The 17778-nt window shown below is 41.0% G+C and overlaps 1 protein-coding gene across 1 annotated transcript in view; it reads right to left on the reverse strand.

Annotated features, from left to right (window-relative positions):
- Positions 1–459: 459 nt before the first annotated feature.
- The window catches only part of LOC117506996 (activin receptor type-1B-like), a 34558-nt gene continuing 17239 nt past the window's right edge, over positions 460–17778 (reverse strand). Inside the window, exons 3-9 of the mRNA XM_034166674.1 lie at positions 13671–13937; positions 13296–13526; positions 13045–13212; positions 6859–7015; positions 6624–6748; positions 6382–6512; positions 460–688 (exon numbers count right to left, since the gene is read on the reverse strand). Coding sequence (XP_034022565.1) covers positions 563–688; positions 6382–6512; positions 6624–6748; positions 6859–7015; positions 13045–13212; positions 13296–13526; positions 13671–13937 — 1205 coding nt within the window. The 3' untranslated portion in view covers positions 460–562. The remainder of the gene's footprint in view (positions 689–6381; positions 6513–6623; positions 6749–6858; positions 7016–13044; positions 13213–13295; positions 13527–13670; positions 13938–17778) is intronic.

Here is a 17778-nt window from a genome sequence, read left to right on the forward strand (position 1 = left end):
CAAGACCCCAACCAGATTTCAATGTTATCAACAAATACAGGCCCTGCTCTATCAAATGAAACTGAAAAAACATTGGAGTCTTGATGGTGCCAAACACCAGGTGAAGTACTCAACTTGCCCAATTTTGAGTTAGTTTAGCACCACCTGGTGGCCTGTGCCATTAGCCTTTTTTAACAAAAATTTGCAGGACTGGATGAACCAACATCTCTACTTTATATAACAGCTGGCAGAATTTTGGGGACTCCTCTTATATTGATTTGATACCTGAACTTTGATGACCCCTGGCAAGGTCACCATTTGGTTTTCGGTCGAAACATTTGGGAAAGTTCATTTGTTGGTAGGTTCCATCTCTGAGCCATGTTTTGTTGAAATCCGAGTCGGCTTGAATCACAGCCCACCTGATCCTTAAAAAAATTGGCTCTTATGAATTTTGAAATGGTCACTCTCCACTTTGTCCTATTTGTGAGTTCTTTAAAGAAGGCCCGGCTCCTTCCTCTCAGTGTCTTGAAGTCATGAAATCTGTCTCTCCAAGTGCTCGTTCTCAGTGAATTGGTGACTAAACTCAAACTTTAATGTCCTCTTGGATGCTCAGCTGGGACAGAGTCTTTTTGATGCGCAGCGCTGTCAAGCGGGCAGCTCCATTAACATACCAACACTCCCTCATTATTTTGCCCATAACCCGTAAAGCCTGGAAAAGCAAAAGGACAATGGCAGGTCAGGATTGAACATTTTATAGTGCAACTTGAAGCAATGAATTACAGTAAACAGCAGACCACATTCGAGCTGTTTGTGAAAATTGTATAACTGCCCCAAGAGTGTGGTGTCACCAAGCAACACACATGGGTGTGACTGTGCCAAATTGCAATATATTCCCATTAAAAACCCCTTACATGTACTGGACAGAGCAGTATGGACATACCCAGTAACAGAGGTACGAAATGAAGTTCAGCACTGACACACTCCGAGTCTAGGAAAATGTGTACCGTGTTTCTGTGATTAAGAACCTGGGCGCTTGTTTTTCAAACCGTGCTCAGACCCAGTGCCTAAATGAGGCACGCCTTTATTCAAGGCCAGGGATTATCAACAAAACGATGGAGACCGCAAGGGCTGAGATTTGTCACTTTTATGTTTTCACTCCTTCCTGTCCCCTCATATTTTAATAGTTTTTGCAGTACACTTGTGATTACATTTCAATCATGGATCAAATACGTTTGGCAGAAAAGTCCGCAAATATGACCAACTTTACAACACAGAGTCTAAAAACTACAAAGCCACTCAAGTGACCCACAATTCATGGAGGGAGATTGCATATACTGTAAGAAGACTTAAGACGCACTTATTTTCCCTTTCGTATGGCTAGCATAGCGGCATTGTATGTTACTATGCTTTTTACTCTTTTAAATTCATTTTATTAGGAAACAGACCAGGCCACAGCCTCAACTTGATCTAAATTCTGGGTCTTTTAGTGAAGCTTTGGGTTAGTGGCCGGCGAACTTCTTCTGTTTTTCTTGTTGCTTAATGCTGACATATACTGTATTTACTGTCTGATTCGGTTTTTTCCTCTCTATTTGAGGTTCAGCTCCATCCAGAGATGGATGTGGTGTCTGTTGCTGTAACCCTCCTATCCTGTGCAACAGCAACATTTCCTGTATATTCATTTTGTGAATTGTTTTGTAAATTGTGTCAGTAGCCCGCCCCAGCAGAGGGTCACCCCTTTGAATCTGGTCTGCTTAACGTTTCTTCCTCAAATCATCAGAGGGAGTTTTTCCTTACCACTGTCACCTGTGTGTTTGCTTTGGGGGTTGGTAAGGTTAGACCTTACTTGTGTGAAGTGCCTTGAGGAAACTTTGTTGTGATTTGGTGCTGTATAAATGAAAATAAATTGAAAAACATTAAAATTGAAAGCAGAGCTTGTTGAGTGACAAACTGATCCAGAAAAAGCCACTGTTACTGCAGTAAATTGCATTAAGACGCCCACCAACACGATGGAGAACTTTAAAACTTGCTTCTGATGGATTGTTTGTTGGTGTGACGATACTCTGAACTTCACACGGTTATATACGCTTCTTTTATTTCTGTTTAGCACTCTTCTGGTTACTCCTCCCCTCTCCCCGCCGTTACTTTTTATAGCTGTTTCTTTTTTACCCGTTTAATACTTCTGTTCGTTTTTCAGTAGAACTGCTGTCAATTTTAAGTAATTATTTTACTCCTGTGTAAAATCTTAGGAGCGGCTAGCATTTTCGCTAGCGGTTAGACATAGAGAGGACTTGTGACCTTGCCAGAAAGATGTGTCGGCATCGATTAATAGTCTCTGCCCCCCCCAGGGGTACTGATGAGGTGTTTAGCAGGCTGACATCGTTAAATAGGTGGCTAGCGCAGTTTTGTAGACAGCAAAGCTTTAGCTTTATTGATAACTGGCCTTCGTTCTGGGGCCGCCGTGGCTTGCTGATGCCGGACGGCCTCCGCCCTACTGGGGAAGGCGCCGCCATCTTGTATGCGAACATAGATAGAGCTCTACAGGGAGGGTAACATTAGTAATCTACAGCAGGCCACGGAGCAGGTGATTAGAGACCCTGCAAGGCTTATGACAAATGTGGGTGTGGAATCCATTAGCTTACCAGGGAATTTAGTGCAGAAAATCCACTATGGTGATAGTGCAGTTTATTTGCCAGGGAGGAAATTTCAACAAGTTGAGACTGTGGCCTGCTTCTGTAGTCGTGTCCATAAAAATCATAGAGCAGGGGTGGCCAAGTTCGGTCCTCAAGAGCCACCTTCCTGACACTCTTAGTTGTCTCCCTGCTCCAACACACCTGAATCCAATGAAAGGCTCATTAAAAGTCTGCTAACGAGTCTTTCATTGGATTCAGGTGTGTTGGAGCAGGGAGACAACTAAGAGTGTCAGGAAGGTGGCTCTGGAGGACCGAACTTAGCCACCCCTGTCATAGAGGGATATGCTTTCCAAACTTAATACCCATTACTATATTGGATGATGCTGAAATTAAGCATGGCCCAGTGGTTGTTCCAGCAATAGCAAAGATTTCGTGTCTGCTACCTACAATGCGCGTGGAATGTCTCTAACCTAAATCTACTTCTAGGCATCTTATATATGCTACTCTGGAACCACCCCTAAACCCAAACAGTTCAACTGTCAACCCCACTGTGGTCCTGAGACTGGGTCTCCCTAACATAAGATCACTGTCCTCAAAATCATTGTTGATCAATGATCTAATTATTGATCATCACTTAGATATGATTGGGCTATGTGAAACCTGGCTTAAACCTACAGCTGTCCTCCCCTTAAATGAGGCTGAGGCCTGCCCACCAGCATATACATTTAGTCACGTCCCTCGTGATGCGAAGCAAGGTGGAGGTGTTGCTCTTATTTATAAATCTAGGTTTAGCTTATTAGCTGTTGGGGGTCCCATATATAACTCGTGGGAGCATCTGATTCTCTGCTCTGCTCAGGATATTACACACTGCCAAGGTCAGAAGAATAAAAATCAGTCGTATTACTTTGTCACTGTATATAGGCCTCCTGGCCCATATTCTGAATTCTTAGATGAATTTGGTGCGTTCATCTCTAACTTGTCAACTAGTGTAGATAACATTCTGATCATTGGTGACTTTAACATTCATATAAATAAGCCTTCTGATCCCCTCTGCAAATCATTTATGGAAATTGTGGACACGTTAGGATTTTGGCAATGCATTCGACGCACATTAGTGGAAATACCCTGGATCTGGTTCTCGCACGTGGTATTGCTGTCACGAATATTGACATCATGCCTCTTACATCAGTGGTGTCTGATCACTCACTTATTAAGTTTACAGTTTCGCTGCCGTGTTTAGTGGAACAACCTTATATATCAATACGGCAATGCATCAACTCCTCAACTAAGACTGAACTTGAAGCTAGACTGCCTGATATCTTAGCTTCACATTTGACAAATACCCAGTCAGTAGACAGACTTGTGGATAGTTTAAACTCAGTGCTCAAAACTACACTCGACATGATTGCACCACCTGTGTTAAAACCACGCTCCCCCAAATCAGTCACCTTCAGTGATTTTCTGCGTGACCTCAAGCATAAAGCAAGAGGTCTAGAACGGAAATGGCGTCGTTCAAAATTAGAAGTATTTCACCTTGCGTGGCATGATGCTATCTTAGACTATAAGTATGCATTATTGGCTACAAAGCGGACCCACTACTCTGATTTGATCAACAAAAACCAAGCATAAATCAAAGTTCTTGTTCGACACGGTGGCAACACTTATGCATGTACAACCACCTGTAGTTCACTCTCCTTTAACAGCACAAGATTTCCTGGATTACTTTGGGAAGAAAATAGAAAACATCAGGTTAAACATATCCCGGCATGCCTTAACCCAGCCACTACACCCTGCTATTGAGGTGGGCGCCACTACTGAGGTATTACCTAGATTTACAGAATTTGATAGTTTCTCACGAGGCATGCTGACAAAACCCGTAATGTCAACAAAAAGCACAACCTGTTTATTTGATCCTATACCAACAAAACTGTTTAAGGACCTGTGGCCCACTCTTGGGCCGATTGCGCTGGAAATTATTAATCTTTCTTTAACTTCTGGATCTGTTCCTAAACGTTTCAAATCTGCAGTGATTAAACCATTACTTAAGAAACCTAATCTTGACCCTAGTGTATTGAAAAACTATCAGCCAATATCAAATCTATCATTTTTCTCTAAAATCAAATCTATCATTTTTCTCTAAAATTCTGGAAAAAGTGGTTTCACGGCAGCTCGTAGACTATCTTACTGAGAATAATCTCTTTGAGCCACTGCAGTCTGCTTTTAGAAAATATCATTCCACAGAGACGGCTCTCACTAAAGTGGTGAATGATCTTCTGCTTACAATGGATTTGGACACCACTACTGTTCTGTTGCTGTTAGATCTCAGTGCTGCATTCGATACAGTGGATCATCATATTCTACTTATACAGTATTTTTTTATTTTTCTGATGCCTGATTCTGTTTTTTTCTCTGTTTAAGGTGCAGCTCCATCCAGAGATAGGAGTTGTATTCGTGTTGGCGATCCTCCTGTCCTGTGCGCCAATAGCATTTCTTGTATATTTGTCCGTGAATTGTTCTGTAATTTATGTTTGTAGCATGGCCCAAGCAGAGGGTCACCCCTTTGAGTCCGGTCTGCTTGAGGGTTCTTCCTCAGAGGGAGTTTGTCCTTACCACTGTTGCTCTGGGGGTTGGTAAGGTTAAACTTTACCTGTGTGAAGCGCTTTGAGGCAACTCTGTTGTGATTTGGCGCTATATAAATGAAAATAAATTGAAAATTGAAATTAAAAGGGTCACACACGTCAACGTCATTGTATGGTCATGGAGTTGTAGAAGCATAAATCTGGCTTTAAGGTACCATTCGGCAGTGGACTCGGAAAAAAAAAATCTTTTAAATGCACATAATGCCTGGCGCTTATTTAAGGCATGCGTCGGTCGCCACAGCAAATCCAAGGTGGAGCTGCATGTTGAATTGGCACAGGTTTTACGGCAGATGCCCTTCCTGACGCAACTCCACATTACATGGAGAAATGTGGCAGGGGTGGGATTTGAACCCGGAACCTTCTGCACTGAAACCAAGTGCATTTACCACCACCCCTGCATATATATATATATATATATATATATATATATATATATATATATATATATATATATATATATATATATATATATATATATATATATATATATATATATATATATATATATATATATATATGTATGTATGTATATATATATATATATATATATATATATATATGTATATATATATATATATATATATATATATACATATATATATATATATGTATATATATATATATATATATATATGTATGTATATATATATATATATATATATATATATATATGTATGTATGTATAGTGGATTTCAATTATTATTAACGGGCAAAATTCTCTGGTCCACCTGAATCCATTATATGTAAGTTTTACTGTACACACATACACAGAAGGAGAGCATGCAGAATATTGGAATAAGGCTTTCAAACAGTGCTGCATTTGTTGGAGTCGGGAATTCCATGATTTGTGGATTCCAGGCATTCAAGCTAAATTAAACATTGATACTTTCATAAGAAAAATGACATCTTTGTTGTTGTTGTTGCAGTTAATTATACACGAATGAACAGAGGGTTGTGAATGCTATATTCCATTTCTGCGAATAAACACTATAGTCGACACTATAGCTTTAATGAAAATACATTTGCTTTGTTTTTCATTATAGAAAGTGTGAATTCCCAGTTCTTTCTAGTCAAATGCAGCAAATTAATTTAAAGACATTTTGTTATTTTTCAGATATTTGGGTTTTTCATACCTCGTAGCTCTGCCACCAATTTGGGATACTGGGCCGCAGCTTTTGGTCGGAGACCACCTTCCTCATCTCCTCTATTGAAGGATCAGAGGGTACCAGGTCATAATAGGGCAACTGGTATTCTTCATGGACACCTGATAGCACAGGGCATTGTTGAGGTCAGATCAGTGCTGTGCTCTCAGTTGTTACCAACATGAAAAAGCAAACATAAGTTGAGTAAGCAGCGTGAAACTGAAGAATCTGACCTCCACTATGACAGCGGCGTGCAATCTCCCAATAGACCAGTCCCAAAGCATAGATATCAGCACATTTAAATGAGTCAAAGTGTCTCATGTTGATACTCTCATCTAGAACTTCTGGAGCCATGTACCTAAGAGATGAAAAACAACACCAGTTTATAATAAAATCAAGGTCTGAAAGATAGCCGTGAGAAAACAATCTGCTTTGGGCAAGGCAGTGCAGGTGTATATTCACACAAACCTCTTAGTTCCCACCCTTTGGTTAGGGGCAATGTCGATGGTGTCCGTGGCAGAGTCATGGCGCACAGCTAAGCCCAGGTCAGCGATGGCACAGGTGCAATTCTTTTTCACTAGGATATTCTTGGACTTTAAATCTCGGTGGGCAATGCCTGGCTTTCCTATCACAAAGAAAATGTACATCATGTGCTCATGTTTATATAGTCAGGTGAAATTATGATTACCAAATAGCAACTGGCTTACTAACATTAAATTCATCCAGTTCAGCTGAAACACAGTGTAAGTTCTCTGTTTGATAAGCAAGACAGTGGTTTGGGGTTGGGTTGCAGTAAATATAAAGGAAAAACTAAAGTAACGTCTAAACCTCTGTGATTCCTTGTTTCAAATGTTCCCGATCACAAAGTACAGCTGTTGTCAATTTTAACCAACAGTACAGTGCATAGGTTTGGGTAGCATCAGGGCTCTTACAGGAGATTTGCCCGACCGTGAGCAGAACTCCAGGCCCCTGAAACAAATACAGTTATTTTACCATCGTTAAAGCAACATAACTTGGCCTCTTAATTACCAATGCTTCCATGTTTCAGTATAGACAAACAATCCATTTACTTGACCTTAACATCTTTGTTTGTTGTTGTTGTTGATGGACACGTAAACAAGTAATAAATAAACTCAATTTTAACCACGCAACCATAAGTCGTATTACTTTGTAGCAGCATTTAATCAACCAAAACGGGCTTTCTTTCCCTCACCATCCTACACATCAGGCCTTATCGGAACATTAGTCATTATTTTGTGAAATCAAAGTTTTCTGTTATCCACACTAAAATACATGACTGGCATGTTCAAATGTTTTTGGGCTTTTCAAAAGCTCTATTTTTGACATGAGGAACTTAATTTTAGCATTGGTCAATGTACAGGTGCATCTCAAAAAATTAGATTATTGTGAAAACACAATATTCTCAACACAATACATGGAAACTAAAATGTTTGTTGCATTTTTTTTTTTTTTTTTTGATCATGATGACCTCCAGCACCACACACACAGGTGGCCACTCATTTGCTACGCTCACAAACTGGATAAAAAAAAAAAGTGCACATTTCTGTCCTATCACTTCAGTGTAAGTGACCTCACAGCCTCCCCACAGAAAATCACCTTGGCTTTATAGCCTGGAGAAAGCTATTTCAACACACACTACATTTCAGATACCAATTACTGTATTCGTGCCTCTGAGCGCCCTGGGCGCTGAGTAGGGGTGTGCATTTGCACAAACTCAGCCAAATATTATGTTTATCAGACTGATCATTTCAATTAAAAGTCTATCCTCACAAGTAAAGAATAAATCACCTGTCTCTGTCTTCTTTTTCCTATCCTTTTGTTATTTATTAAATGTGTTCTTTGTCAGCTGATGTCTGGTGCAGCAAAAAAATAATGAGAAAAAAAAAAAATGACATGATGTCTGTGTCCCATTCTCTCACACTCAAAACAACAAGCAAATGTCCAGGCAGCAGGAAAAATCCACAAGAACGGCTGTCAAGCATGCAAGCAGTGTACTGTTTGTTGTTGTATTTATTGATATATATATATTTTTTTGAGACAGACATGTTTGCAGAGCACTTGACGTCCAAGACAAATTTCCCCTTAGGGACAATAAAGTGTATCATATAACATGCACAAAACTCAGGGCCCCTTCACACATAACATGAAAGACGCAGAAACTGGAAGAAAAGCCGCAAACAAAAAGCAAAATTGGGAACTGCGAAACATTCCACCTGCTGTTGAGAGAGACGCACGGTCGGACAGGCGTGCACAATACTGCTGTGACTGTTTTGTGCACGCTCGTGTTCACGTGCATGAACACAGTGCGAGCACGTGGAAAGTCGCGCACACGCCAGTGGAGCAAAAAATTAATAAAACACCACAATGTATAATACTTAATTACTTAATTTAGCCTCCGCCTACATGTATTCTCCCTTTTATGTTTTACATGAATTACATGATGCGCTCATCTCATGAAGAGTCGGCTCCCGTATCATGAAAAATCAGCTCCTGTGTCATGAAGAGCCGGGCTCTCGTATCGTGAACACATCAGCCGGCATGGTGTCTCCAGCGTGCGCAGTAGGGTTATGACTACAAAACGTTTTTCAAAACTTTCATTTTCCTGATGTTGCATTTGATGAACTTTTACCCATAGATCAATTTTTTGAAGTTTATTTCACTGGATCATGAAAAAAACCTCCCGCACCTAGCACATCACTTTTAAAAATACGAGTTTACACAATACTATTTAAAGTATCAAGAAATAACAAGAAAATATATACAATTAAATATTGCTAAAATATATTAATAAACAATCATTAAAAGAAATAAAAAATAAAGGTAAAATAGATAAAATTGAACACGCCACTCAACAAAGTCTGCTGCCAAATTAGTGTCTAAACACTCTTTGTCAACCAGAAAAGCGTCACAGGTGCTTTAAAGTCTGGCTGAAGATGGAGTTAGTGTCCCAACACCATCACAGTCAGGAGTCTGGTGTTGAACAATCAGGGATGCAGAAGAAGTTAACAACCGCCTCATGGAACTGATCTCTGAAGAGAAATTTTGTTTGCATTCTGATGGTAAGAAAACTGACATTAAGGAGTACCAAGTTGTGTGCTTGAAAAATAAGAAGAACAGAAGAACATTACAACTTGGCATTTTGGCTTGTGACAGTGGAACTGCAGATATACCACTACAGGACCTGCTTGATGAGTACAATGCATGGAACAGTATTCAGATGATCATCTCTGACACAACAGCAGTCAATACTGGTCGCAAAAATTGTGTTGTAGCCAGGCTTCAGAGAACATTTCGACACAAGGGATTCGATGACCCTCAATACATCGGCTGCCAGCACCACAGAGAACATTTCGACACAAGGGATTCGATGACCCTCAATACATCGGCTGCCAGCACCACATTCTTGATCTTGTTCTGCGACGTGATGGACTTCTTTTTTCCTATACGGTCACGGTCACCTAATATTAACTACAAGTTTATTGATGAGATTTTTTAACAGTATGATGATTTGCAAAATGCATACATGGGCACAGAAGTGATACCACAGTATGAGAACCTTGGTTGGAGAGAGAATTTTAAATTCCTTTTTGAGCTTTATGAAGCATACAAGTTTTACAAAATGGAGGAAAAATGGACTCACATCAAATGGCACAAGCTGCCATCACTTCACAGTGCCAGGTGGAACTCAAGAGGAATTTTTGCACTTACGAGGTCTGTGAGAAAAGTATCCGACCTTTTTATTTTATGCAAAAAATATATGGATTTGATTCATATGTTTTTACGTCAGCCAAGCTAGAACCTTCGTGCGCATGCGTGAGTTTTTCCACGCCTGTCGGTTGCGTCATTCGCCTGTGGGCAGGCTTTGAGTGAGCGCTGGTCCACCCCTCTCGTCGTTTTTTCATTGCGAGGAAATGGCGGAATGATTTGGGCTTTGTTCCATCAGAATTTTTTCAGAAACTGTTAGAGACAGGCAGCTGGAAACCATTCGGAAAATTCACATGGCTTTCGGTGAAAATTTTACGGGCTTCACAGAGAATAAGGAGTGTTACTACAGCTTTAAGGACGGCCCACAATGGCGCACCGCGCTCCAAGCTGCTATCGACAGGCAGAAACGACCATTTCATTTCTAAACGGATGGCTTTATGGATCCGGGACCATCGTGTGCAATTTCTCTGGTTATCACAAGAGCTGGACATCAGCCATTTTCCGGCAGATTTCACTTTTAACAAGAGATTTTGTCATGGAAAGCCGTGCGGAGGCTTCGCGTGTCACGACGGATTCGCTGATGGAGCGAGACAAAGAACACCTCTGTTTTGGAGTGTCAGAGGACAAGTTGGGACATGCCCAGCTCTCCAAAATTTCTTATACTCACTCGACTGGTAAGCCAGTGAAAGCTGAGATAGGCATGTCCCAACTTGTCCTCTGACACTCCAAAACGGAGGTGTTCTTTGTCTCGCTCCATCAGTGGCTCCGTCGTGATACACAAAGCCTCCGCACAGCTTTCCATGACAAAATCTCTTGTTAAAAGTGAAATCTTCCAGAAAATGGCTGATGTCCAGCTCTTGTGATAACCAGAGAAATTGCACACAATGGTCCCGGATCCATAAAGCCATCCTTTTAGAAATGAAATGGTCGTTTCTGCCTGTCAATCGCGGCTCGGAGCGCGGCGCGCCATGCGCCATTGTGGGCCGTCCTTAAAGCGGTAGTAACACTCAATCTCTGTGAAGCCCATAAAATTTTCACCGAAAGCCATGTGAATTTTCCGAATGGTTTCCAGCTGCCTGTCTCTAACAGTTTCTGAAAACTCATGCATGTGCACGAAGGTTCAAGCTTGGCTGACGTAAAAACATATGAATCAAATCCATATATTTTTTGCATAAAATAAAAAGGTTGGATACTTTTCTCACAGACCTCATATTGCATTTTTCCTTCTTCCAAATTGGCGAGAACAGCTGAGGGTAACTTGCGATTTCATTGCAACTACATGGACCTGGTTTTCTAACTAACACTGTTCAGAGACGGATTATGAAGACCTGCTGTCAGCAATATCCAAACTTCAGTGTCCCAAAGCTGTAAAATGCTTCTCTACTCACTGGAAAAAGGAACCATCAATGCTTGATGTGCCTCGCTCCAACAGCGCGAAACTGCTTTGAAGCGTGAACCAGTGAAGCAATGCTTCAATCTGCTGGCTCACTGATTCGTTGATTCGCTGCTCTTCAGAAGCAGCATGTCCCCTTCTTATACCCTCTCAGAGCCATTAAAATATGTCACTTTTGTGTGGATTAAAGTCACTAACTGGGACTCTTGTCTTGTTGCAGTTAAGAAATGAGAATTGTCTTCAATAAAGTTGGCACAGCTCCAAACGCTGCGCAGCTCTCTGCTGAGACAGAGTCCGGTCGGTCTTAATAACTTCAAAACAAATTGCCGCTTTAAATAAAATGACACCTCTTTCCAAAAGCTGTAATACAAACAAGAAAATACAACAGACTAAAATGTTTTTTTCATCCCAAAATGAGACGTCCTGCGTTCTTTACGAATTAAATCCTGACATGCAGCACAGCCAGCTGCAAGAGCTCAGCACAGACATATGGAAAGACATTCATGCCAATAATGTCTGAAAGGAAATGCTTTTGACAAAAATGACAGATTTTTCTTTATTTCTAATCATGTCCAGAGATCAGTTTATTATGTCCAGAGTTTAAGGATCCAGTGACCAATTTCATATTTATTTCCTTTAAGACTCAATAAAATGTTGTTGACACAGAAAACCTGTAAAGCCTACTTTTAGTACACAGAAAATTCACAAGAGATATCGATAAGGGAACTGATAAGGAATTGGATCGATAAGCGGAATCGATAATGGCATCGATATTGATAAAATCTTATCAATACCCATCCCTTTTCGTGTGTGACACCTGGAATTTGGCCGACACCTGCCAAGAGTGGGCACTTGCACAGCACTCGCTGTCTATCGGCCGCTGGTCTGCATGAATGGTTGTCGCGACAGCTGTACGAGGCATTTAAGGCGGCTCCAATTTTTCACGAGTAGCATTTGGCTCCTCCTTCGTGGGCCATTCTGCCTCAATCATGTCATGTGAAGGGGCCCTTAATGTCGAACTTTGTGGACATTAGCTGACAAGAACTTTATTTTACTGGATGGAAAAAGGACTTTTGTTGGACAAAAAACAGAGCAGCTCCTTCAACGTGTAACTGGGGAAATGCCAGTCACACTGTCACACAACACTTCCTGTTTCCTGCACAAGAGTCTTTCACAATAAGAGCACAGGACAAAAGGATGACGTGATCACAAGTCTGACATGGAAGAGGAAAACATTGTGAAAACTCATTATTTTTTTGCTTTTTATAATATGCTGGGGGTCACTGAATTAATTTATTTTCGGTGGGTGTTTAATAAACTTTCTTCAAAAAAGGGGGTGGGCTGATGCTCGGCCCTGGGCCCTCAGACCTACATGGCTGAATGAACCTCATTTCTTTTCCAGGTGCGAAAGTAGAGTCCATTTTTAGAACGACACTCGGCTAGAAAAACACAATGTAGCAGTAATGTGAACCAAATCCACAGTTATTCAGATCTTTAAGATAATCTTCCTCAAAAACAAAACTAGTACAACCTACCTTGTGTTCCAAGAATCTCCATGTGCAGATGTGCCAGGCCACTGGCAGCTGACAGTGCAAGTTTAATCATTCCTTCAGTAGTAACAGAGTAGCGGTTCAGGTAGTCAAACAGAGAACCGTGCTCATGGTAGTCTGACACCAACCACAACTGGGTCCACGTGCCATTATCTATGTAAGAGACAGAAATCGGTACATATTATAAATCAACACAACAATCAGTTTACTTGAGGTAATCTGTTCCAGCTGTGCACCTTTGTTGTCAGCAGCTATAAAGCCCAGGATATTCTCATGGCGGAGCATAATGGTCTGATAGATTTCGGCTTCACGGAACCAGGACCGCTCTTCTCTGGATGAAAAAATCTTCACAGCCACATCTCCGCCCCTCCAGCGACCTCGCCACACCTCCCCAAAACGTCCCTTACCGATGATGTCCTGCAGTACAATTGTCCTGGCGACAGTCCGCTGTACAAACAGAGGCAGACCTGCTCCGAAAAGACATTAGAATACACTCATGCAAATACAATAAATTCAAACTCCATATATTCATGCAAATTTAATCAAGCAATGCCAAAGCAAGTACAATATAAGCACTAGGCTACATTTACATTCTCATCCTATGCACTTACCTGAGCCTGAGCCAGATGTGGACAGATCATAAATGAGGTCCTGCAGGGTTCGGTCTTTGGCCAGATAGAGATTTTCACAGGAGGGGTCCTCCATCGCCAGCCTCTGCCTATGGCTGTATACCCTCTGGTGGTACTGAAACAGGAAGGCAGCCACCAACAGCAAGAGGCACAGCAGAAACAGCGGCCCTACAATCACAGCTACGAGTTCCACCAGCCCCCATGTCCCACCTGGACCGTAGCCTCCCCCTGGTCCTGACTGAGAAGTCACTAGAAAGATGAGAGAAATTATGCACAACGTTTGGCAGCCAGTATGTACATGACACCACATTCCCACAGCACAATCTGCTTAGTGTCTGTGAGGTATTATTCTATCAGGACTTGGCTAACCAGTATTTCCCACAAAATGTAAGAGTATTTGCAGTGGAAGTCAACTGGGAAAGGGGTGGAGTGGGACACTGTATGAATACAAATATTAACAATGTCATGCACTTTATTTTAGATCACATAAATGAAAATAAACATTTTGTATCAGTTTAACTAGTCTAACTACAGTCACAAATGTTGACATTGCTAAGTATTTTACATCAAAAGTTTAACTACAGTATAATGAACTCCATGGTCTGCTTTTTGAACCAATCTCACCAGTTGATTTTGTCCTAGCTACCTCTCCAACATGTTGGCTGCTTTTCTCCTCCTCTCCCATAGTTCTCTTCATCAACTACATCTATCTCATCCTGACCATCACCTACTGTTTCAACTGCTGCCACAGCACTGGTTGGAGTCTGGAAATATTGGAAATGCATTCACTGAATGCCAATTTTCTGTAATTTCTATAGTAACTCTTTTGGTAATACCTCAGTACCCAAAGATTTCTAGGAAGGAATCTTAGCCTGAGAGTGATCCAGGAAGTGTCTGAGAGCAACTCTGAGCAAAGAGGGGACAGAAACTTTTATCTATTGGAGGAGGTGATGGTCTAGTGGTTAAGCGTTGGGCTTGAGACCAGAAGACCCTTGGTTCAAATCCCAGCTTGACTGGAAAATCACTAAGGGCCCTTGGGCAAGGTCCTTAATCCCAGTGTGTAGTGAGCACCTTGTATGGCAGCAGCCTCACATTGGGGTGAATGTGAGGGATTATTTGTAAAGTGCTTTGAGCATCTGACACAGATGGGAAAGCGCTATATAAATGCAGTCCATTCATCATTAATTTACCATTTAGCTTTGTGAGGAGGCGGGGTGAACCCCATTGCCAAGTATGACACAATCTTCTAAGAGCTGTGATTGGTTGTCACAAAAAGGCAAAGAAAAAAGCTCTCTGGACACCTAGTTATGAATGCCCACTAAAATCAACTGATCATATAACCTAACTGTATTAAGAAATGTGTAATCGTGAAAATAATTTAATGTCATGATGAACTCAGCAAAATTAAATTGTTACACAGCTTAAAAATGTTTGAATGTACCTCATTCACATGCTGATTATGATACTGATTAACTTATTGTTATGTTTATTCTCCATGCTGGTAATTGTGCACAAGCGACGAGTTTGAGAACACGCTTCAATCGAAAGCCAGAGCGGAGATTGCAGCTTGCTTATATCGCTTACTTTACAAACTGCTAAACTGCTGTTTATCCAACTCTTTACAAGCTGGACAAAATCTGTCTTCATATGCCAGCAGGTTCTGTACCATGTGAGAGACTCTTCTCTAAAACTGGAGAGGTAGTCACAAAGAAGACAAAGACTCAAGCCGAACACCACTGAAATGATCGTGTGTTTAACCTTTTGAAGCACCCAAATCCCCTTCAGTTTGTACAACTACTGTCATAACAGTCCCAAGTTCCACAAGCACGTCTCAATTTATATCTCTATTACATACAGTATTTTATGATGGCGCAACCACATTACATTATTAATGTCTTTAAACAAACATATAGTCAAAAATTTCAAGATGCACATAGAACCTTTATTATTAAACATCCATAACAGTGCCTTACTGCTTCATGACATCTTCAAATCAAATCAAATCAACTTTATTTATAAAGCACTTTAAAAAAAACAGCTGCAGCTGAAACAAAGTGCTGTACAAAAGGGGACATATAAAAGGTAACAAACCACAAAGTACAATATATATATATATATATATATATATATATATATATATATAAACAAAAAAAAAACAGCCCCCCCCCAAAAAAAGAACTAAAACAAGTCAAATCAGTTAAAACAACCAAAACAGATCGAGATCTCATTCCGGGTTAAAAGCCAGTGCATAAAAGTGGGTTTTAAGATTAGTTTTAAAAACAAAAAGTGAATAGGCCTGCCTGATGTGGAGCGGTAACTTGTTCCACATCTTTGGAGCCACAACAGAAAAAGCTTGGTCCCCTCTGAGCATATGCTTGCACCTCGGCACCTCCAGGAGGAGCTGATCAGCTGACCGGAGGTGGCAAGCAGGGGCGTAACAATGAAGCAGCTCAGAGAGGTAGGGCGGGGCAAGGCCATTTAAAGATTTAAAAACAAATAAAAGAATCTTAAAATGAATTCTAAAATGCACAGGCAGCCAGTGGAGGAAGGCCAGGATAGGTGTAATGTGCTCCCTCTTACGTGCACCAGTTAGCAGATGGGCAGCAGCATTCTGAACTAGCTGGAGACGTGCAAGAGAGGACTGGCTAATTCCATAATAAAGTGCATTACAGTAATCCAGCCGGGAGGTAATAAAAGCATGGATTGCTCTTTCAAAGTGCTGATGTGCAAGAAAAGGCTTAACCTTAGCAAGCTGCCTTAAGTGAAAGAAACTTGATCTAACTACTGCACTGATTTGGTGGTCCAGTTTAAAATCGTTGTCCATCTTAAAACCCAAGTTTGTGACAGTAGATTTTGAAAAGGCTGACAAAGGCCCCAGATCGACAGGTGAGGAAGAACAGGAGCTGCTAGGGCCAAAAACAATCACCTCCGTTTTCTTTTCATTAAAATTAAGAAAATTCAATGCCATCCAGGCTTTAACATCCTCAAGACAGGACAAAAGGGGCTGAAGAGAAGAGGCATCATTTTTCTTTAGGGGGACATATAGCTGGCTGTCATCAGCATAGCAGTGGAAGCTGATGCCATGCTTTCTGAGAATGGACCCCAGGGGAAGCAAATACAGGGAGAAGAGTAGGGGTCCAAGAATTGAACCCTGTGGGACCCCATATAAAAGTGGAGCGGAGGAGGACTCACAAACCCTGAGGCCAACGCACATAGTCCTACCAGTTAAGTAGGACCTAAACCAGTCCAGGGCACTACCACCAATGCCCACAAGCTGCTGCAAACAATTTATCAGTATGTTGTGGTCAATTGTATCAATAGCAGCAGTCAGGTCAAACAGGACAAGAATGACATGGTTACCACTATCATTTGCCATTAAAAACCTTTAAAAGGGCAGTTTCTGTGCTATGCAACATTTTAAAACCAGACTGAAAAACCTCTGAAATGTTATGTTCATCAAGGTAAGTTAAAAGTTGTGCACAGACAATTTTCTCCAGGATCTTGGAGACAAATGGCAACTTGGAGATAGGCCTAAAGTTTGATAGTTCAGTGTTTGTCGAGGCCAGGCTTCTTCAACAAAGGCTGAACGACTGCGTGTTTAAAACTAACAGGGACAACACCGGAGGATAGGCTGCTGTTTATAATGGTCAGAACAGACTGCCCTAAGGTAGAAAAAAGTTCTTTAAAAAAGTGGGGGGGGGGGACCACATCACGAGGGGAACCCGATGGTTTCAAATGAGCACCACATCCTCTAACTGTGACAGAGTCGCAGGTTCAAATCTGTTAAAAACCGCAGGGCAGGGAGCAGAGACAGAGGGGTCAAAATTGGGTGGAGAAATGAGAGCTCTTGCAGAAGCAACCTTGTCAATAAAAAAAATGTAGAAAACTGTTACATAAGTCAGTGGATGTTTCCAGACAAACAGGCTGTGGTTTTACATTTTGCCTTTATTGTTCCATGCAAGTGCTATGTTGAAGAGTGGCAAGCAGATGTTACCATATTTAATTGTATGAGCTTATTTATATTTATATTTAATTATATTTTATTTTTATTTATTTATTATATTTTTATTTTTATTATATTTTTATTTTT

This window comes from Thalassophryne amazonica, chromosome 3 (assembly GCF_902500255.1).
Source record: "Thalassophryne amazonica chromosome 3, fThaAma1.1, whole genome shotgun sequence".
Classification (NCBI taxonomy): Eukaryota; Metazoa; Chordata; class Actinopteri; order Batrachoidiformes; family Batrachoididae; genus Thalassophryne; species Thalassophryne amazonica.